Source organism: Haliotis rufescens, unplaced genomic scaffold (genome assembly GCF_023055435.1).
Source record: "Haliotis rufescens isolate VD_foot unplaced genomic scaffold, xgHalRufe1.0.p SCAF_179, whole genome shotgun sequence".
Classification (NCBI taxonomy): domain Eukaryota; kingdom Metazoa; phylum Mollusca; class Gastropoda; order Lepetellida; family Haliotidae; genus Haliotis; species Haliotis rufescens.
Window position 1 is genome coordinate 35,696 of NW_025963867.1, and position 25,522 is coordinate 61,217.

Below are 25,522 nucleotides of genomic sequence, written 5' to 3' on the forward strand. Positions count from 1 at the left end.
ACCCAATGCATGTAGTACACACTATGTGATACACCCTCATATATCCTAGGCATGTTGTACACCCAATGCATGTAGTACACACTATGTGATACATCCTCATATATCCTAGGCATGTTGTACACCCAATGCATGTTGTACACAGTATGTGATACATCCTCATATATCCTAGGCATGTTGTACACCCAATGCATGTTGTACACAGTATGTGATACATCCTCATATATCCTAGGCATGTTGTACACCCAATGCATGTTGTACACCCAATGCATGTAGTACACCCAATGCATGTTGTACACCCAATGCATGTAGTAAACCCAATGCATGTTGTACACACAATGCATGTTGTTCACACTATGTGATACATCCTCATACATCCTAGGCATTTTGTACACCCAATACATGTAGTACACACTATGTGATACATCCTCATATATCCAATGCACGTTGTACACACTATGTGATACATCCTCATATATCCAATGCACGTTGTACACACTATGTGATACATCCTCATATATCCAATGCATGTTGTACACACTATGTGATACATCCTCATATATCCAATGCATGTAGTACACACTATGTGATACATCCTCATATATCCAATGCATGTAGTACACACTATGTGATACATCCTCATATATCCAATGCACGTTGTACACACTATGTGATACATCCTCATATATCCAATGCATGTTGTACACACTATGTGATACATCCTCATATATCCAATACATGTAGAACACAGTATGTGATACATCCTCATATATCCTAGGCATGTTGTACACCCAATGCACGTTGTACACACTATGTGATACATCCTCATATATCCAAGGCATGCTGTACACTTTCTGTGATTTACACTATGTGGTATTTTCCAGTGGATACACTCTTATGTGATAAATCCTACTATTTTCCAAGCAGGAGGAGAAAGACTGGTCTACCTGAAGCTGCTTCTTCTCTTTGTCACCGGGGAAGAAGCCGAGGCGTTCAGTCCAGATGAGCCTTCTCCTTCTGAAAAACAATGAACTTACTATAAACAGACAATAGAGGTAATCTTAAATAACTTATCAGTGGGTAATGTTATTCAGGTATTCTATGAGTATCAACTTGCTGCTCAACATTCAATATTTTATCAGTGGAATTGTTTTAACAGTCATTTAAAGAACCTTCAATTCTACCAGATAGTTCTATACAACAAGTCTACACACCACACATCACACAGAATGCAGCCAAGCTGTGTAGTCTAGGGGAGACAACTCTTGCACACCACAGGATATTGAACTTGAAACGTATGTACCCTGACAATGTTGATTGGTCACAGACAGACTGGAACCGATCCAGATACAACACATTCATATTTACTAATCTCACAAACAGACATACACAAGCCAGCAAATGTCAACATTAGATAATTGCATCAGTTAATACAGACTGATGACAGTGGCTAGTCTATAACTATCTGGTACTGAACTAGGAGATTCTACAGTTCACCACCCCTGGACTTGCTGATGATGAAGCGGTGTCAACATGGGAGATTAATAATAAAAATGTTTGTGGCCATTAGGTTAACTCTGAGACAAATGTTTGTTGGCAAGGAAACTGCTACCTGCAATGTAACTATATATCAAAAGAGTAAACAGTTGTACATGGTCCGAAAATGCTCCTTCAACTCAACAGAGATCTTCACATCAGTTCTGTCAGTAAACTACCACATGACAATCAACACAACTGTCATGTCAAAGATAAACAATGAAGTTTCGAACAGAAACAGTTGTATTGATATCTTTAACTTGTTGAATGTTTTCATTGTTTCACATACACCCATATCACACACCTTCATATCACACACCTTCATATCACACACCTTCATATCACACACCTTCATATCACACACCTTTATATCACATACCTTCATATCAAGTTAACCTCAACTCAATCTAACAGCTGTTTTCTATCAATTTTCAAGTTGTTTTCATTCTATTACAATGGCAGGTTGAAACATGTCGGCAAAATAAATTTGTTGCAGAAGTATGTGCCGGAGACTGCTGCAACTTATATTGTCTAAAACTGTGCCCCAAACTTGCTACAATAACTGTTTATTAGAACCTCACTATAGGTCACTGGAACTAACTGTCTACATTCTCACATGTTTAGCAATATAGGTCACTGGAACTAACTATCTACATTCTCACATGTTTAGCAATATAGGTCACTGGAACTAACTCTGTTTATACATTCTCACATGTTTAGCAATATTGGTCACTGGAACTAACTATCTACATTCTCACATGTTTAGCAATATAGGTCACTGGAACTAACTATCTACATTCTCACATGTTTAGCAATATAGGTCACTGGAACTAACTCTGTTTATACATTCTCACATGTTTAGCAATATTGGTCACTGGAACTAACTATCTACATTCTCACATGTTTAGCAATAACAGTCACTGGAACTAACTATCTACATTCTCACATGTTTAGTAATATAGGTCACTGGAACTAACTATCTACATTCTCACATGTTTAGCAATAACAGTCATTGGAACTAACTATCTACATTCTCACATGTTTAGTAATATAGGTCACTGGAACTAACTATCTACATTCTCACATGTTTAGCAATAACAGTCATTGGAACTAACTCGGTTAATACCTTCTCACATGTTTAGCAATATCAGTCACTGGAACTGACTACCAACATTCTCACATGTTTAGCAATATCGGGCACTGGAACTAACTATGTTTATACATTCTCACATGTTTAGCAATATTGGTCACTGGAACTAACTATCTACATTCTCACATGTTTAGCAATATCAGCCACTGGAACTGACTACCAACATTCTCACAAGAATCAAGAATCAAGGACAGTACAAAAGGAAGTGTTTTTCATCTTCTATCTTATTTAGTTTACATAATTTACATATTCTCTGGTCGACAGGCGTGTTAGTGTATCTGCCTCTTTCAATCTCCAGATTATGTCAACTGAGTCTTAATTTAGTTAATGCTAATCTACGATCTTTACATTTTACAGCTGAAATATATTTCTTAAGTTCAAATTTATCTTTAATAAGTCCTAGATGCCTAGGTTTGTGGGAGCTATCAGTGTTTACTTGGTCACTGTCAATGAGAAATAGATTTCTAAATTTTGTTTGAAGAGCTTCATAGAATTTTGAGCGAGGGGCATTTTCACTGTTGGATTTGGGAAATAGGTGTGCCATCAGATATTTCATAGAGGATGTCCAGGACACTTTGGGGGAGGCCAAAAGAATATCCTCCTGGTATGCAGCGAATAAGAGCCTGTCACATCGCAGGTCTCTCACACGCTGGTAATATCTATACAAGGACATATATATTTGTAAAGAAAGAGGGTACATTCCTAATTCACTGAGGCATCCAATATTACTCGACTTTTTTGGTACTCCTAGAATCTGCTTTGCTATTTTGTTAGTGATCTCATTACATAGTTGTTTAGACCAGTTACACATTTCATGCGAGGGTCTTAGAAGACTGTAGCCCCATACCTCGGCTCCATATGACGCAATGGGTACAATTAAGACATTATACAAGCAAATGAGAATGTCTGCTGGGAGATGAGAAGTTTATTTCAGTGAACTTTTGATCTTATACCATGCTCGCATGGACTTTCCTCTCAGTGTATTGACAGCGGCCTTAAAAGATCCAGTCCTCATTAGTACTACTCCAAGATAGGAGTAGGAGTCCACTACCTCAACGATTTGATGGTCCAATTTAAATTGAAGCTTATATTCTTTTGAAGATCCCCCAAATACAATTATTTTAGTTTTGGATAAGTTAACTTTAAGTTTCACATGTTTAGCAATATCGGTCATTGGAACTGACTATGTTTATACATTCTCACATGTCTAGTAATACTGATCACTGGAACTAACTACCTACATTTTCACATACAGTTGTCACTTACCATCAAGGTCAAGGCTGTTTCGTGAACCTGGAGCCCTCAAAATGGCAATAGGTTTGAGAGCTGACATTGGCACCAGTCCTTGGGTTGTCTCCCCTGAATCATTTGGCACTGTCCGGACCAGACACCAGTCGGAGTGACCTGGTGCAGCATCAATGACCTCCACACTCTGACCTTTGGCCAATGTGACCTCATTGCTTGTTGAAGCAGAGAAGTCTTCTATCACTACAGTAACATCACCCGCACCCTGAAACACAAATTGAAAGTTGTCAGAGAGGTGAAACGTGGCCTTGTACAGTTTTTGAAATAAAAAACAATTGCCAGTCTGCCATCAGGGACCCTGACTTAAGAAGCTGAGGCCGTGGTGAATCTTTCAGGCCCTTTAAACCTAAACTAAATTTCCTGAATAAGGGTATTACTTGCTGCATTATACATACTGTACACAGTGTCAGTGATTGCCCAACATCACCGTGTGGAATGAGATTACTGGTCACTCACTGTTGGTGACAGACACATACACTCAAGTGAGTATGAAAAACGAACCCCAAAAACATTTTAGACATTGCAGATTATTTTGACAAATAAGGACCCATACAAATCCAAAACAACATGTCTGACATAATATCTACCTGTCAGGGGCCTGAGGGCTTATTGGAACACTTCTTGAAAACCCTACTTGTTTCACACAGGAAGATAATGATATACACTGATATAAAGAAGATGTCGGACTTTATAATTTTATACACACAACATCAAATAAAAAACAAAAATTACTGCAATATTTGGTATACTATTTCCCAAACCTCAAAGCACACATATAACCAGTTAAGAATAATAACAGTGAGGGACTTAACCAACCCTGACTGACCATCAATGCCATGGAAGTCAGTGAGCTGGAACAACATGACCTGGCGTGGTGGACAAGGAAGACATTCACGTCATGTAGTTTCCTCATACAACCGGAATATGGACAACAGATTTATCTTAAGAAGTACTGATCATTTAATCAATCTTTGTGGTCTAACAATGTGACATTGATCTATCGACAACCCTGACTACCACCAGTGTTCAAACATGGACAGCCCTTGAGAGAACACGATACCAATGTCAGTAATGTCCTCAATACACTAGGCAGTAATGTCCTCAATACACAGGGCAGTAATGTCCTTAATACACAGGGCAGTAATGTCCTGAATACATGGGGCAGTAATGTCCTCAATACACTGGGCAGTAATGTCCTCATTACACTGGGCAGTTATGTCCTCAATACACAGGGCAGGAATGTCCTCAATACACAGGGCAGTAATGTCCTCAATACACTAGGCAGTAATGTCCTCAATACACTGGGCAGTAATGTCCTTAATACATGGGGCAGTAATGTCCTCAATACACAGGGCAGTTATGTTCTTAATACACAGGGCAGTAATGTCCTTAATACATGGGGCAGCAATGTCCTCAATACACAGGGCTGTAATGTCCTCCATACACAGGGCAGTAATGTCCTTAATACATGGGGCAGTTATGTCCTCAATACACTGGGCAGTAATGTCCTTAATACACTGGGCAGTAATGTCCTCAATACACAGGGCAGTAATGTCCTTAATACACTGGGCAGTAATGTCCTTAATACACTGGGCAGTAATGTCCTCAATACACAGGGCAGTTATGTCCTTAATACACTGGGCAGTAATGTCCTCAATACACTGGGCAATTATGTCCTCAATACACAGGGCAGTATCTGACTTGCGTGTACACTACATAGTTATAATACCATGAATACACATGTTGTCAATGCCCTTGCAAGTTCACTAAATTCAGTATATAGCTCTCAATGATGTCCTGAATGCACATGTTGTCAATGGACAGGTTGTCAATGGACAACGATGTCAGGGATACACAGGTTGTCAATGGACACCGATGTCAGGAATACACAGGTTGTCAATGGACACCGATGTCAGGAATACACAGGTTGTCAATGGACACCGATGTCAGGAATACACAGGTTGTCAATGGACACCGATGTCAGGAATACACAGGTTGTCAATGGACACCAATGTCAGGGATACACAGGTTGTCAATGGACACCGATGTCAGGAATACACAGGTTGTCAATGGACACCGATGTCAGGAATACACAGGTTGTCAATGGACACCGATGTCAGGAATACACAGGTTGTCAATGGACACCGATGTCCTGAATACACAGGTTGTCAATGGACACCGATGTCCTGAATACACAGGTTGTCAATGGACACCGATGTCAGGGATACACAGGTTGTCAATGGACACCGATGTCAGGAATACACAGGTTGTCAATGGACACCGATGTCAGGAATACACAGGTTGTCAATGGACACCGATGTCCTGAATACACAGGTTGTCAATGGACACCGATGTCCTGAATACACAGGTTGTCAATGGACACCGATAACAGGGATACACAGGTTGTCAATGAACACCGATGTCAGGGATACGCAGGTTGTCAATGAACACCGATGTCAGGGATACACAGGTTGTCAATGGACACCGATAACAGGGATACACAGGTTGTCAATGGACAACAATGTCAGGGATACACAGGTTGTCAATGGACACCAATGTCAGGGATACACAGGTTGTCAATGGACACCGATGTCAGGAATACACAGGTTGTCAATGGACACCAATAACAGGGATACACAGGTTGTCAATGGACACCGATGTCAGGAATACACAGGTTGTCAATGGACACCGATAACAGGGATACACAGGTTGTCAATGAACACCGATGTCAGGGATACGCAGGTTGTCAATGAACACCGATGTCAGGGATACACAGGTTGTCAATGGACTTGTGAGTGAATGACAGCGATGTCCTGAATACACAGGTTGTCAATGGACACCGATAACAGGGATACACAGGTTGTCAATGGACAACGATGTCCTGAATACACAGGTTGTCAATGGACACCAACGTCAGGAATACACAGGTTGTCAATGGACAACGATGTCAGGAATACACAGGTTGTCAATGGACACCGATAACAGGGATACACAGGTTGTCAATGGACAACGATGTCCTGAATACACAGGTTGTCAATGGACACCAACATCAGGAATACACAGGTTGTCAATGGACAACGATGTCAGGAATACACAGGTTGTCAATGGACAACGATGTCCTGGATACACAGGTTGTCAATGGACAACGATGTCCTGAATACACAGGTTGTCAATGGACACCGATAACAGGAATACACAGGGGCACCACCCATCAGACCCAGGATCACATGCATCCCTCCTGATCTAACTATTGCATCCTTCCTGATCTAACTATGTCAAAACAATCCTCTCAAAAAGCCTTGGGTAATGGCTTGGGTAAAATGTATCTAACATCTCAAGTGATCATGAAGATCCGGGTTAGAATTGGTCTTCAGCAACTCATGTTTGGCATAAAAGGCAACTAACGTGATCGGGTGGTCAGGTCGGTTCCTTGGTTGCTGCATGTCATCGTATCCCAATTGTGTGGATCAGTGATCATAATGTTCATACAATCAATCACTGGATTGTCTGGTCAAGACTCAATTATATACAGACACTATCAACCATCACTATCAACCTCCCATCACCATCACCCTCACATCATCTTCTCAGTCCCATTGGACACATCAGATACATCAAATCATTGTCACGTGACTGCCGGGTCGAAGCTTCAGACACAGGAAAAAGAGCAGACACAAAACAGCAAGGGACAATCTGTCCCGATGCCTTTGTCTTCCCATATGAAATTTACAGGCAGTGTACAGGCAGGCAGTGAAAAAGCAACTCACTTAACACACAACACTTAAGTTTGAAACTGTAGGTCATAAACACACTTCCCCACAGTGCTGAACAGTTTCGACTGTGACAGATTGGGCAACTGTGCTGAACTGTTTTGGCTGTGATATTTTCAGCAATTGTTCTGAACTGTTTCAACTGTGACAGATTGGACACATGTACTGAACTGGTTCAGCTGTGACAGATTGGCCAACTGAACTGTTTTAGCCAAGGGGTTCTCCCTCCTGTTGGCACAAAGTTCTACATGCTGAGCCCTGCAGACAGGTTCAACAGCCGCCACAGTACCTGCTGGGTTCTGTGGAATCTGGGAGGGCTTTGATTGGCTGCACAAGGGGCACCTGCCTGGTTTACGACCCTCTCCTCTACATCCTGTGAGTGGGCCTGATGCGTATCATTATAACATGGGATTCTCCAGCTCTACATTGGCTTCTGCCAAAGCAATTACAATCAAATAAATAGTCAAGTCTCATGTCTTTTCCTCTTATCAGATGATCATAGCCAAGTTTCTCACTAAATCTGTGTTTATTTCTGTTAACATAAATCACCTCTCCCTTTAAACAGGTTGCAACGTTTTTTAGGCCGCACTATAGACAGTTGTTGAGTTAGGCTGCACTAAACACAGACAGTTGTTGAGTTAGGCTGCACTAAAAACAGATAGTTGTTGAGTTAGGCTGCACAAAAGACAGACAGTTGTTGAGTAAAGCTGCACTAAACACAGACAATTGCTGAGTTAGGCTGCACTAAAGACAAACAGTTGTTGAGTTAGGCCACACTAAAGGCATATTCTAGGTATATCACAATGGTCTGTGACAAACGTCAGGTGGGGACCTAATGTGCACCAGAACTCCCTGGACACTCCCCCAGGGTTTGGAGCTCCCTGGCCTGGATCTCTCATGAACTCCCCGGAACTCCCCAGGATCCAACTGACATGCCAGGTACACTGCACTCCACTCAGTGTGGTGGAGGAATCAAGTCAAACTGTCATGTTCTTATGGCGTCTTGGCTTGGGGAGTTTTTATCCAGTGTTTTACTTGCAAAATAAATCTTAAATGCAACCTAACACAAACGTGTGTATTACTTGCTGGTGTGCTCGTGCGAGAGTGCACCTAAGTCTGGCTGGTGACACATCAACCTGGATGTGTTTGGTTTTCTTGTAAATATTGAAGTTATTTAACATTGAGGTAACTCCAGACACATGCAGTACAATGTTCAACCCATCCTAGCTACACATGTTTTCCATAAGCTGAAACATTTCATGCGGATCTATGGTGGTGTGCCAAATCCCCCTCCCAACTCCCAACTTGCAGGTTGCCTCAATGGGTGTGATGGGTGTGACACAGAATATACAGGTGCTGGATAAGTGGGTGTGACACAGAATATACAGATGTTGGATAAGTGGGTGTGATACAGGAATAGATAGGAGTTGGATAAGTGGGTGTGATACAGGAATAGACAGATGTTGGATAAGTGGGTGTGATACAGGAATAGATAGGAGTTGGATAAGTGAGTGTGATACAGGAATAGACAGATGTTGGATAAGTGGATGTGATACAGGAATAGATAGGAGTTGGATAAGTGGGTGTGATACAGGAACAGACAGATGTTGGATAAGTGGGTGTGATACAGGAATAGATAGGAGTTGGATAAGTGGGTGTGATACAGGAATAGACAGATGTTGGATAAGTGGGTGTGATACAGGAATAGATAGGAGTTGGATAAGTGGGTGTGATACAGGAATAGACAGATGTTGGATAAGTGGGTGTGATACAGGAATAGATAGGAGTTGGATAAGTGAGTGTGATACAGGAATAGACAGATGTTGGATAAGTGGGTGTGATACAGGAATAGACAGATGTTGGATAAGTGGGTGTGATACAGGAATAGATAGGAGTTGGATAAGTGGATGTGATACAGGACTAGACAGATGGTGAGACCAGCTTGCTTCTCTCTGCAGTAAACCTTCAACTGTGCACATCACATCATCAACCTCAGTGTGTGTTTATTGGTGCTCTATGTAAATGTCAAGATGAATCAAATTAAACATATTTAAAAAATAAAACTGTTTCTAAAGAAAAAGGTAGTGAAATCTATTTGAAAGTGAAATTTCACAAGTACTTTAAACTGCCTCAAGAGTCTGGCAAAGTAAACAGAGCTGTTTGTGTAACTCTTCTTCACCAGACTTGATGATGGACTGCTCACAATGTGTTTTCCAGGATGCAGGGGATCAAAGAAGGCCCCTTCACACTGGCAGAAACATCTCAACTCTGAACTGCACAAACACCTCAGTACTGACACTATCATTAGTGGCAAACAGGGGGCCTCATGAACTACACGTTGACAACTTGGTGAACGGAGGCCTCATGAACTACTTGTTGACAACAAGGTGAACGGAAGTCTCATGAACTTCACGTTGACAACTTGGTGAACAGAATTTAAAGGCTCATGAACTTCAAGTTGACAACTTGGTGAACGGAGGCCTCATGAACTACTTGTTGACAACAAGGTGAACGGAAGTCTCATGAACTTCAAGTTGACAATTTGGTGAACAGAGGCCTCATGAACTACTTGTTGACTACTTGGTGAACGGAGACCTCATAAACTTCACGTTGACAACTTGGAGAACAGAGGCCTCATGAACTACTTGTTGACTACTTGGTGAACGGAGGCCTCATGAACTTCTTGTTTACAATTTGAAATCAAACAGATAACACTCTTAAAAGTGAACTGCTTCATCAATCAAATTCTGCTTTAACACATTTTATTCTTTTCAAAGATAACTGAGGTACCGAGAAACAAAAATTGCATATGGACATGTGATTCTGTAGAAGAAAAACTGGGCAGACTAAGGTCTCCACCAAACTCAGGTCTACAAAACAAGCCAGGATCAGGTAGAGAAAAAACACAGTGACCTAACAACTCCTGACACAGCAGATATCTACATTACAGGTAACACTTCAAAACAACCAAACAGAAATACAACAGATGCCAAGTGTCCGGGTTGGATGCAGTTAATACTCAATGCATCATAAGCCTTATGCTGGACACTAACACATTAACAATCCCTGAAACTGACAACATAACTGCCAAATACGAGATACGAGATGGCACAAGGCAGACTGCAGCTCTGGTGGGGAGGGATAACCTTGGCGCTGCAGGTTCTATTGCCCCTACAACGGGTTACCCAAATATCGTGGAGCCTCCGCTGACCTCCAGATAACTGAGGGGGAGAGGTGCCAGGGTGCTTCCACTCCCTCAGATTCATCATGGTGGGGGATAATTACTGCCAGGTACACAGCAATTAATAAGCTGGCGCTGTTTGAACTTGCACCCACACCTTAGATCAAGAAGGAATAACCAAATTATGGAGGAGAAAGTCAGTTTCCACAGCTGCAAGGAACAAATCATCCAACAAAATGCGTCTGTCTATCACAGGCCAGAGCACAAATCAAATACCTTATATTTCACTTCAGATAAATTAGTTGCAAATGGATGTCTGTCAGCTTGTGGAGTGTGTGAGTGTGTGAGTGTGTGGGTGTGTGAGTGTGTGAGTGTGTGAGTGTGTGAGTGTGTGAGTGTGTGGGTGTGTGAGTGTGTAGTGTGTGGGTGTGTGGGTGTGTGGGTGTGTGAGTGTGTGAGTGTGTGGGTGTGTGAGTGTGTGGGTGTGTGGGTGTGTGGGTGTGTGGGTGTGTGGGTGTGTGAGTGTGTAGAGTGTGTGAGTGTGTGAGTGTGTGAGTGTGTGGGTGTGTGAGTGTGTAGAGTGTGTGGGTGTGTGAGTGTGTAGAGTGTGTGGGTGTGTGAGTGTGTGAGTGTGTAGAGTGTGTGGGTGTGTGTGTGTGTGAGTGTGTGAGTGTGTGAGTGTGTAGAGTGTGTGAGTGTGTGGGTGTGTGGGTGTGTGAGTGTGTGAGTGTGTGGGTGTGTGAGTGTGTGAGTGAGGAACAGGGAGCCTCCCCCCTCCCTGGACACAAGCAGGAGATTTCAGAAATACATCACAGTGTCGGCTTCCTCTGTGAAGAATGCTTGAAGTGATGCAGGTCTGAGATGTTTATCACAATGTGAAACCCATTAGCAAGGGTATGGTGCTGACAAACCAAGAATCACAATGTAGGGCAAATGTGGGATTCCATTACTAGAACATAGGATCCTGCCACTCATAAGGGGAGGAATTAGACAGGCCCTTACTACCCCATGCTGCCTGTTGGAACTAGATACAGGAATAACTGAGACTAGACAGCCATCACTTTTCATATTTCCATCTTGGTGTGTTGTTGAGATGTTGCTTCTGTGGCATCTCACCATACACAGCATCATACAGGATAGCAAGTACATTTAATAAGCCTTGTTATCTCTCAGATCAATGTATTGATCTAATTTGAAAGTCAACATAACCATGGTATGCATAGACATCATCAGACAATGGCAGGGTCTGATCTCTCCCGCCTGTGAGTGTCACACTCAGGGTAAACTGCACTAGGAGGGGTCTGATCCCTCCCTCCCTCCCGCCTCTGAGTGTCACACTCAGGGTAAACTGCACTAGGAGGGGTCTGATCCCTCCCTCCCTCCCGCCTCTGAGTGTCACACTCAGGGTAAACTGCACTAGGAGGGGTCTGATCCCTCCCTCTCTCCTGCCTCTGAGTGTCACACTCAGGGTAAACTGCACTAGGAGGGGTCTGATCCCTCCCTCTCTCCCGCCTCTGAGTGTCACACTCAGGGTAAACTGCACTAGGAGGGGTCTGATCCCTCCCTCTCTCCCGCCTCTGAGTGTCACACTCAGGGTAAACTGCACTAGGAGGGGTCTGATCCCTCCCTCTCTCCTGCCTCTGAGTGTCACACTCAGGGTAAACTGCACTAGGAGGGGTCTGATCCCTCCCTCTCTCCCGCCTCTGAGTGTCACACTCAGGGTAAACTGCACTAGGAGGGGTCTGATCCCTCCCTCTCTCCTGCCTCTGAGTGTCACACTCAGGGTAAACTGCACTAGGAGGGGTCTGATCCCTCCCTCTCTCCCGCCTCTGAGTGTCACACTCAGGGTAAACTGCACTAGGAGGGGTCTGATCCCTCCCTCTCTCCTGCCTCTGAGTGTCACACTCAGGGTAAACTGCACTAGGAGGGGTCTGATCCCTCCCTGAGGCTCTCACGCCTCTGAGTGTGACACTCAGGGGTAAACTGCACTAGGAGGGATCTGATCCCTCCCTCTCTCCCGCCTCAGAGTGTCACACTCAGGGTAAACTGCACTAGGAGGGGTCTGATCCCTCCCTCTCTCCTGCCTCTGAGTGTCATACTCAGGGGTAAACTGCACTAGGAGGGGTCTGATCCCTCCCTCTCTCCTGCCTCAGAGTGTCACACTCAGGGTAAACTGCACTAGGAGGGATCTGATCCCTCCCTCTCTCCCGCCTCAGAGTGTCACACTCAGGGTAAACTGCACTAGGAGGGATCTGATCCCTCCCTCTCTCCCGCCTGTGAGTGTCACACTCAGGGGTAAACTGCACTAGGAGGGGTCTGATCCCTCCCTCTCGCCCGCCTCAGAGTGTCACACTCAGGGTAAACTGCACTAGGAGGGGTCTGATCCCTCCCTCTCGCCCGCCTCAGAGTGTCACACTCAGGGTAAACTGCACTAGGAGGGGTCTGATCCCTCCCTCTCGCCCGCCTCAGAGTGTCACACTCAGGGTAAACTGCACTAGGAGGGGTCTGATCCCTCCCTCTCTCCTTTCTCAGAGTGTCACACTCAGGGTAAACTGCACTAGGAGGGATCTGATCCCTCCCTCACTCCCCCCTCGGTCACACTCAGGGTAAACTGCACTAGGAGGGGTCTGATCCCTCCCTCTCTCCCGCCTCGGTCACACTCAGGGGTAAACTGCACTAGGAGGGGTCTGATCCCTCCCTGAGGCTCTCACGCCTCTGAGTGTCACACTCAGGGTAAACTGCACTAGGAGGGGTCTGATCCCTCCCTGAGGCTCTCACGCCTCTGAGTGTCACACTCAGGGTAAACTGCACTAGGAGGGGTCTGATCCCTCCCTCACTCCCGCCTCGGTCACACTCAGGGTAAACTGCACTAGTCAGTCTGATCAAGTCCTTCCAAAGCGTAATTGGATCTGATCTGCAACCATCAAGAGTGTAAGGGTGCTGTCATTTGGAGAAATGATTAGCGCCTGTAATTACAATGTGGAGCTGTGTATTGAACACCAATAGTGGTGGCAGCTTTCTATCACTCAGGCACAATCAATGCCGGCTCTATCTTCACCAAGATTTTTTCATGTTACATGGAACTATGCTGGAATGTGTCTAGCAACTCCACAACACAGAACTTGCTGCTCATGTTCTTTACTTCTCAGTTAATGGGAAGGAAATGAAGAATTCAGATATACTTGAAACCAAGTTGAATATTTTCTTTCTCTCATGTGACAATTGATCGATCTGGGGTCGGGCTGGAATGGGCAACTCAGGTACTCGTGTCGGTAGATTCCGGAGTAGGACCCAGGTACCCACAGACCAGTGGTTAGTCACGTGATATAATGTTTAATTACAATAACAATAAAAGCCTCTTATGTTTGTATTTCTTTCTGACTGCATGTGCATGCATTGTTTCTTACTTTTAGACATTTGAGTCAAAATATAACTTCAGTTGACTTTAGTGTATGCATGATCATCATGATCATTTCATACGTGTATGTAAACAGCATCTGCTAGGGCTCTGATAAAACAAATCCCAATTGGACATTATGAACCAAACTCTTGAGCCCTACAGGGGGTACCTAAGTAGGGTGGGGTAATAGGGGGTGTGGTACCCAGGTAGGGTGGGGTAACAGGGTCAAGTACCAGGGTAGGGTGGGGTAATAGGGGTCAGGTACCCAGGTAGGGTGGGGTAACAGGGTCAAGTACCAGGGTAGGGTGGGGTAATAGGGTCAAGTACCCAGGTAGGGTGGGGTAACAGGGTCAGGTACCAGGTAGGGTGGGGTAATAGGGTCAAGTACCCAGGTAGGGTGGGGTAACAGGGTCAGGTACCCAGGTAGGGTGGGGTAACAGGGTCAAGTACCAGGGTAGGGTGGGGTAATAGGGTCAAGTACCCAGGTAGGGTGGGGTAACAGGGTCAAGTACCCAGGTAGGGTGGGGTAACAGGGTCAAGTACCCAGGTAGGGTGGGGTAACAGGGTCAGGTACCCAGGTAGGGTGGGGTAACAGGGTCAAGTACCCAGGTAGGGTGGGTAACAGGGTCAGGTACCGGGTAGGGTGGGGTAACAGGGTCAAGTACCCAGGTAGGGTCGGGTAACAGGGTCAAGTACCCAGGTAGGGTGGGGTAACAGGGTCAAGTACCCAGGTAGGGTGGGGTAACAGGGTCAGGTACCCAGGTAGGGTGGGGTAACAGGGTCAAGTACCCAGGTAGGGTGGGGTAACAGGGTCAGGTACCCAGGTAGGGTGGGGTAACAGGGTCAGGTACCCAGGTAGGGTGGGGTAACAGGGTCAAGTACCCAGGTAGGGTGGGGTAACAGGGTCAAGTACCCAGGTAGGGTGGGGTAACAGGGTCAAGTACCCAGGTAGGGTGGGGTAACAGGGTCAGGTACCGGGTAGGGTGGGGTAACAGGGTCAGGTACCTAGGTAGGGTGGGGTAACAGGGTCAAGTACCCAGGTAGGGTGGGGTAACAGGGTCAAGTACCCGGGTAGGGTTGGGTAACATAAGGCCAGGTACCCAGGTAGGGTAGGGTAATAGGGGGTCAAGTACCCAGGTAGGGTGGGGTAATAGGGGGTCAGGTACCCGGGTCGTAAATGTTGACTCTTCCCAGCCCTAATCTGGGCAACGGTTGAGAGATGATGTATCAACTCAAAGAAAAGCTTTTCCCTGAACAATGAACAATGAACAATGATACACAAACTGTGAAAACTGACATCAAAATGTAAACTCAAGGGGAACAATTGTGTAGCACACAGGAGGGATTACATGCACCCAAGCCTTCATTCCACTGCACCAAATGCACTCAAACAAACAGTGATGATCACCACTCATTAATCATTGTGATAAAACAAAGTTGCTGCCAAGTACAAGCACCGGTTTGTTTGTTTGTTTGTTTAACACCACACTCAGCAATATTCCAGCTATATGACCGTGGTCTGTAAATAATCGAGTCTGGACGAGACAATCCAGTGATCGACCTCATGAGCATCGATCCATGCAATTGGGATACGATGACATGCATCAACCAAGTCAGTGAACCTGACCACCCGATCCCGTTTGTCGTCTCTTACGACAAGCATAGTCGCCTGTTACGACCAGCATTGGTTGCTGAAGACCCGGATCTTCACAGGGCACAAACACCGGTACAAACACAGGTACAAGCACCGATAACTAACGGTATTATTCTTTGCCCAAACACCGTACTTCAATCACATATACTTAGCTCCCCTCTACTTCAGTTCCATCATATTTCAATTCAATGAAACTCTTCAGACAAGTACAGAGACATTAATACAACAAACTTACAGAAACATCATGAAGATCTCCTGCAGCATAGAAGCTTAGCACTTGTCAATCATCAACATCCTCATATTCCATAAAACATTTGAAGACGAATAGATGGAGATAATGTTACCAAAATTATGAGAAATATATACAATATGGTTTTCCCCAAGACGTCCTGAAGGGGAGAGACTTCGCCTCTAAAAAACGTCCTTCCATATGTTCTACATGTGTGAATACCCGGGGAAGGTCTGACCATGGTGGAGAACTGTCAGAAGTCAAGAGAGACTATCTGACCCAATCAAGAGTGGAATATCTGACACAATCATGGTGATATATCAGACACAGAAGGGTGATATATCAGACACAGAAGGGTGATATATCAGAAACAATCATGGTGATACATCAGACTCAGAAGGGTGATATATCAGAAACAATCATGGTGATATATCAGAAACAATCATGGTGATATATCAGAAACAATCATGGTGATATATCAGAAACAATCATGGTGATATATCAGAAACAATCATGGTGATATATCAGAAACAATCATGGTGATATATCAGACACAGAAGGGTGATATATCAGAAACAATCATGGTGATATATCAGAAACAATCATGGTGATATATCTGACTCAGAAGGGTGATATATCAGAAACAATCATGGTGATATATCAGAAACAATCATGGTGATACATCAGACTCAGAAGGGTGATATATCAGAAACAATCATGGTGATATATCAGAAACAATCATGGTGATATATCAGAAACAATCATGGTGATATATCAGAAACAATCATGGTGATATATCAGAAACAATCATGGTGATATATCAGAAACAATCATGGTGATATATCAGAAACAATCATGGTGATATATCAGACACAGAAGGGTGATATATCAGAAACAATCATGGTGATATATCAGACTCAGAAGGGTGATATATCAGAAACAATCATGGTGATATATCAGAAACAATCATGGTGATACATCAGAAACAATCATGGTGATATATCAGAAACAATCATGGTGATATATCAGACACAGAAGGGTGATATATCAGACTCAGAAGGGTGATATATCAGAAACAATCATGGTGATATATCAGACACAGAAGGGTGATATATCAGAAACAATCATGGTGATATATCAGAAACAATCATGGTGATATATCTGACTCAGAAGGGTGATATATCAGAAACAATCATGGTGATATATCAGAAACAATCATGGTGATATATCAGAAACAATCATGGTGATATATCAGAAACAATCATGGTGATATATCAGAAACAATCATGGTGATACATCAGAAACAATCATGGTGATATATATCAGACTCAGAAGGGTGATATATCAGAAACAATCATGGTGATATATCAGAAACAATCATGGTGATATATCAGACACAGAAGGGTGATACATCAGAAACAATCATGGTGATATATCAGACACAGAAGGGTGATATATCAGAAACAATCATGGTGATATATCAGAAACAATCATGGTGATATATCAGAAACAATCATGGTGATATATCAGAAACAATCATGGTGATATATCAGAAACAATCATGGTGATATATCAGACACAGAAGGGTGATATATCAGAAACAATCATGGTGATATATCAGAAACAATCATGGTGATATATCTGACTCAGAAGGGTGATATATCAGAAACAACCATGGTGATATATCAGAAACAATCATGGTGATACATCAGACTCAGAAGGGTGATATATCAGAAACAATCATGGTGATATATCAGAAACAATCATGGTGATATATCAGAAACAATCATGGTGATATATCAGAAACAATCATGGTGATATATCAGAAACAATCATGGTGATACATCAGAAACAATCATGGTGATATATCAGACACAGAAGGGTGATATATCAGAAACAATCATGGTGATATATCAGACTCAGAAGGGTGATATATCAGAAACAATCATGGTGATATATCAGAAACAATCATGGTGATACATCAGAAACAATCATGGTGATATATCAGAAACAATCATGGTGATATATCAGACACAGAAGGGTGATATATCAGACTCAGAAGGGTGATATATCAGAAACAATCATGGTGATATATCAGACACAGAAGGGTGATATATCAGAAACAATCATGGTGATATATCAGAAACAATCATGGTGATATATCTGACTCAGAAGGGTGATATATCAGAAACAATCATGGTGATATATCAGAAACAATCATGGTGATATATCTGACTCAGAAGGGTGTATATATCAGAAACAATCATGGTGATATATCAGACACAGAAGGGTGATATATCAGAAACAATCATGGTGATACATCAGAAACAATCATGGTGATATATCAGACTCAGAAGGGTGATATATCAGAAACAATCATGGTGATATATCAGACACAGAAGGGTGATATATCAGAAACAATCATGGTGATATATCAGAAACAATCATGGTGATATATCTGACTCAGAAGGGTGATATATCAGAAACAATCATGGTGATATATCAGAAACAATCATGGTGATATATCTGACTCAGAAGGGTGTATATATCAGAAACAATCATGGTGATATATCAGACACAGAAGGGTGATATATCAGAAACAATCATGGTGATATATCAGAAACAATCATGGTGATATATCAGACACAGAAGGGTGTATATATCAGAAACAATCATGGTGATATATCAGAAACAATCATGGTGATATATCTGACTCAGAAGGGTGATATATCAGAAACAATCATGGTGATATATCAGAAACAATCATGGTGATATATCAGACTCAGAAGGGTGATATATCAGAAACAATCATGGTGATATATCAGAAACAATCATGGTGATATATCTGACTCAGAAGGGTGTATATATCAGAAACAATCATGGTGATATATCAGAAACAATCATGGTGATATATCAGACACAGAAGGGTGTATATATCAGAAACAATCATGGTGATATATCAGAAACAATCATGGTGATATATCAGACACAGAAGGGTGATATATCAGAAACAATCATGGTGATATATCAGAAACAATCATGCTGATATATCAGACACAGAAAGGTCATATATCAGAAACAATCATGGCGATATATCAGACACAGAAGGGTGATATATCAGAAACAATAATGGTGTTATGTCAGACACAGAAGGGTCATATATCAGAAACAATCATGGTGATATACCAGACACAGAAGGGTGATATATCAGAAACAATCATGGTGATATACCAGACTCAGAAGGGTGATATATCAGAAACAATTATGGTGATATATCAAAAACAATCATGGTGATATATCAGAAACAATCATGGTGATATATCAGAAACAATCATGGTGATATATCAGAAACAATCATGGTGATATATCAGAAACAATCATGGTGATATATCAGAAACAATCATGGTGATATACCAGACTCAGAAGGGTGATATATCAGAAACAATTATGGTGATATATCAAAAACAATCATTGTGATATATCAGATACACAAAGGTGATATATCAGAACCAATCATGGTGATATATCAGAAACAATCATGGTGATATATCAGACACAGAAGGGTGATATATCAGAAACAATCATGGTGATATATCAGACACAGAAGGGTGATATATCAGAAACAATCATGGTGATATATCAGACTCAGAAGGGTGTTATATCAGATACAGAAGGGTGATTCATCAGACACACAAGCGTGATATAGTAGACACAGAAAGGTGTTATATCAGACACAGAAGGGTGTTACATCAGACACAGAAGGGTGATATATCAGACACAGAAGGGTTTTATATCAGACACAGACACTATTGTGTGAAAGATGAAGCACAATCATGGGTGGAATATACAACATGTGAGATATGAGGCTGCATCTACCAGCCCGTTCTGTGGCTCTTATCGTCCTTGAACGTACCTCCTTTTTCCGTAGAGATTTCCAGTGCATTAACTTCACCATTAGCATTCCGAAAGACTGGAAAGCCATGGCAGCTTCTGACAGGCTGGATCCTATTTCACTTGTTTTAAAATTTCAATAATTCACATTTTGCTCCAACGATGAATTTCACAACACTGAAATAATTTCTTTCAATGATACAACTTTCATGAAACTCCTCTTCAGCATGAGAATATGGTTGACCTAAATACGGAGTGGGTGTTGGTTAAATACAGAATTAAAGCCACCTGTATGAATGGGAGAGAACCAGTATACACCTGAACAGCTTCAACATACCGGTACACAACATTCACACAATATCAAATATTGGCAAATTTCACAAGAAACACCACCACAGAAGTTTAAAACTTCCACAGTGGAGAACAACAAACTATTAAATATAGGAAAGAAAAACAAATATGAAAACCAGGAAATATAGAGGTAGGAAAACCTGAAAACAGAATACAATGACCTAACTCGATTCAATACACAAACACCAACAACTAGAATGATGAACAGGTTCCTCTCCAGTAGACAAATCCAGCATCACAAGCAGGCAACATCACCCACGATCTCCAGGTGGAATATGATCCTCAATCCATACAGACACTATCAGGCCAAGCACACACATCCACAGAGCACAAGGCAGAATGGTGGTTGATTGCCTCCACTAAGACATCCATTCAGTGGAACATAATGTTTTAACTGGTTTCAGTTTCTGGTTCCTCTGGACTAGTACCATGGCCACATAAGGCCCACTTCAAACATGCTTCCTGTCAGCTGATTAAAAAAGCAAATCAACATGAGCAAGCCTGCTAGCCACTTGTGCTGGTGAGGGCTGACAGATCTGCACTCCTCTATGGGTGTGCAACAACAATTAAAGGTTTCTGCTGACTGATGAAGGCAGCAGCTCCTAGCTCAACTGTTGAATGTGAGATGTTCAGCTGGTCCACACTGAGACACGGCTCACTCACACATCAGCTTCCAATAAGATACTTCCCGAATTAGCCTGCATGTAATTTCCTTCCTACAGCAGATGGAAGGACTCCCCAGACAAGGTGGTTTTTAAACGGACACAATGGGACCATGAAGTTGGTGACCAATGTCACCAATGTGAACAACACTGTTGTAGATGTCACCAATGTGGAAAACACTGTAGATGTCACCGATATGAACAACACCATAGTAGATGTCACTGATGTGGACAACACTGTTGTAGATGTCCCCAATGTTGACAACACTGTAGATGTCACCGATATGAACAACACCATAGTAGATGTCACCAATGTGGACAACACTGTTGTAGATGTCCCCAATGTTGACAACACTGTAGATGTCACCAATATGAACAACACCGTAGTTGATGTCACCAATGTGGACAACACTGAAGTAGATGTCACCAATGTTGACAACACTGTAGATGTCACCAATATGAACAACACCGTAGTTGATGTCACCAATGTGGACAACACTGTTGTAGATGTCACCAATGTGGACAACACTGTAGATGTCACCAATATGAACAACACAGTAGTAGATGTCACCAATGTGGACAACACTGTAGTAGATGTCACCAATGTGGACAACACTGTAGATGTCACCAATATGAATAACACAGTTGTAGATGTCACCAATGTGGACAACACTGTAGATGTCACCAATATGAACAACACAGTAGTAGATGTCACCAATGTGGACAACACTGTAGTAGATGTCACCAATGTGGACAACACTGTAGATGTCCCCAATATGAACAACACCGTAGTTGATGTCACCAATGTGAACAACACTGTAGTAGATGTCACCAATGTGGACAACACTGTTGTAGATGTCCCCAATGTGGACAAGACTGTTGTAGATGTCACCAATGTGGAAAACACTGTTGTAGATGTCACCAATATGAACAACACTGTAGTAGATGTCACCAATGTGAACAACACTGTAGTAGATGTCACCAATGTGGACAACACTGTAGTAGATGTCACCGATGTGGACAACACTGTAGTAGATGTCACCGATGTGGACAACACTGTAGTTGATGTCACCAATGTGAACAACACTGTTGTAGATGTCACCAATGTGGACAACACTGTTGTAGATGTCACCAATGTGGACAACACTGTAGTAGATGTCACCAATATGAACAACACCGTAGTTGATGTCACCAATGTGAACAACACTGTAGTAGATGTCACCAATGTGGACAAGACTGTTGTAGATGTCACCAATGTGGACAAGACTGTTGTAGATGTCACCAATGTGGACAACACTGTAGTAGATGTAACCAATGTGGACAAGACTGTTGTAGATGTCACCAATGTGGACAACACAGAAGTAGATGTCACCAATGTGGACAACACTGTTGTAGATGTCACCAATGTGGACAACACAGAAGTAGATGTCACCAATGTGGACAACACTGTAGTAGATGTCACCAATGTGGACAACACTGTAGTAGATGTAACCAATGTGGACAACACTGTAGTAGATGTCACCGATGTGGACAACACTGTAGTTGATGTCACCAATGTGAACAAGACTGTTGTAGATGTCACCAATGTTGACAACACTGTTGTAGATGTCACCAATGTGGACAACACTGTAGTAGATGTCACCAATATGAACAACACCGTAGTTGATGTCACCAATGTGAACAACACTGTAGTAGATGTCACCAATGTGGACAAGACTGTTGTAGATGTCACCAATGTGGAAAACACTGTTGTAGATGTCACCAATGTGGACAACACTGTAGTAGATGTAACCAATGTGGACAAGACTGTTGTAGATGTCACCAATGTGGACAACACAGAAGTAGATGTCACCAATGTGGACAACACTGTTGTAGATGTCACCAATGTGGACAACACAGAAGTAGATGTCACCAATGTGGACAACACTGTAGTAGATGTCACCAATGTGGACAACACTGTAGTAGATGTCACCGATGTGGACAACACTGCTGTAGATGTCACCAATGTGGACAACACTGTTTTAGATGTCACCAATGTGGACAACACTGTGGTAGATGTCACCAATGTGGACAACACTGTAGTAGATGTCACCAATGTGAACAACACTGTAGTAGATGTCACCGATGTGGACAACACCGTGTGGTTGGTGCCACTCAAGGCGGTTTGTCTATCTACCTTAGTACGATGACATTGCATCAGTCACTGAACCGTCTGCTTTGAGGCCATCATGGAGGTGCTACCTACAGAGACCCAGAACACCCATGGTGGTGCTTAGCACAGAGACCCAGAACACCCATGGTGGTGCTTAGCACAGAGACCCAGTACACCCATGGTGGTGTTTAGCACGGAGACCCAGAACACCCATGGTGGTGCTTAGCACAGAGACCCAGAACACCCATGGTGGTGCTTAGCACAGAGACCCAGAACACCCATGGTGGTGCTTAGCACAGAGACCCAGAACACCCATGGTGGTGCTTAGCACAGAGACCCAGAACACCCATAGTGGTGCTTAGCACAGAGACCCAGAACACCCATGGTGGTGCTTAGCACAGAGACCCAGTACACCCATGGTGGTGCTTAGCACAGAGACCCAGAACACCCATGGTGGTGCTTAGCACAAAGACCCAGAACACCCATGGTGGTGCTTAGCACCAAGACCCAGAACACCAATGGTGGTGCTTAGCACGGAGACCCAGAACATCCATCGGGGTGCTACCCACAGCCACCCCAGAACACCCATGGAGGTGCTACCCACATTGACCCAGAACACCTATGGTGGTGCTTACCACAGCCACCCCAGAACACCCATGGTCGTGCTACCCACAGAGGCCAAGAACACCCCCTGTAGTCCCCAGACATACGATACTCTGAATTTGGGTTGGTTTGGTAAAAGGATATGGAAACAGGGTACTTGTTCCTTGAGGTGCCCCAGGGCAACTGTCCTCGACAGTACCATAGTACCAGTACAGACTTTAACTTGGTTTTATTGTTTGGCTAGCTTATCTCACAGAACAGACAAAACTAATGTTGATGTGAGGCTTCTGGTAACATTATGCTGGAGCACTCCTCCCTCACTTGGCTTCCAACAATACGAGCATGTACAGCTGATAGCGTTGCCAAGCTACCATCATATTTCTGGGTCAGTAATATATCTAATTCTGAAGAAGATAAAACTGCCTGGCTGTTCACCAGCTAGTGCATAAAGCTCTACCGAAATGGCTGTGCAATAAAAGTTGAGGCAAATGATGCCACAACACAACACAACCTTCCTTCATGGAGAACTGACATAGGACCGAACACACTGCAAGTGATGCCACAACACAACCTTCCTTCCTTCATGGAGAACTGACGTAGTACTGAACACGCTGCAAGTGATGCCACAACACAACACAACACAACCTTCCTTCATGGAGAACTGACGTAGTACTTAACACGCTGCAAGTGATGCCACAACACAACACAACACAACTTTCCTTCATGGAGAACTGACGTAGTACTTAACACAATGCAAGTGATGCCACAACACAACACAACACAACACAACCTTCCTTCATGGAGAACTGACGTAGTACTGAACACAGCAAGTGATGCCACAACACAACACAACACAACACAACCTTCCTTCATGGAGAACTGACATAGTACTTAACACACTGCAAGTGATGCCACAACACAACACAACACAACTTTCCTTCATGGAGAACTGACGTAGTACTTAACACACTGCAAGTGATGCCACAACACAACACAACCTTCCTTCCTTCATGGAGAACTGACGTAGTACTTAACACACTGCAAGTGATGCCACAACACCACCTTCCTTCCTTCATGGAGAACTGACGTAGTACTTAACACACTGCAAGTGATGCCACAACACAACACAACACAACACAACCTTCCTTCATGGAGAACTGACGTAGTACTTAACACACTGCAAGTGATGCCACAACACCACCTTCCTTCCTTCATGGAGAACTGACGTAGCACTGAACACACTGCAAGTGATGCCACAACACAACACAACTTTCCTTCATGGAGAACTGACGTAGCACTGAACACACTGCAAGTGATGCCACAACACAACACAACCTTCCTTCCTTCATGGAGAACTGATGTAGCACTGAACACACTGCAAGTGATGCCACAACACAACACAACCTTCCTTCCTTCATGGAGAACTGACGTAGTACTTAACACACTGCAAGTGATGCCACAACACAACACAACCTTCCTTCCTTCATGGAGAACTGACGTAGTACTTAACACACTGCAAGTGATGCCACAACACAACACAACCTTCCTTCCTTCATGGAGAACTGACGTAGTACTTAACACACTGCAAGTGATGCCACAACACAACACAACCTTCCTTCATGGAGAACTGATGTAGTACTT

At 43.1% G+C, this 25,522-nt stretch overlaps 1 protein-coding gene across 4 annotated transcripts in view; it reads right to left on the reverse strand.

The window, feature by feature from the left end:
- LOC124150334 (triple functional domain protein-like) overlaps positions 1-25,522 on the reverse strand; it is a 110,049-nt gene that overhangs the window by 2,239 nt on the left and 82,288 nt on the right. For all 4 annotated transcript variants that reach the window (XM_048397922.1, XM_048397919.1, XM_048397921.1 and 1 more), the window contains exons 36-37: positions 3,950-4,193; positions 945-1,014 (exon numbers count right to left, since the gene is read on the reverse strand). In XM_048397922.1, the coding sequence (XP_048253879.1) occupies positions 945-1,014; positions 3,950-4,193 (314 nt within the window). The remainder of the gene's footprint in view (positions 1-944; positions 1,015-3,949; positions 4,194-25,522) is intronic.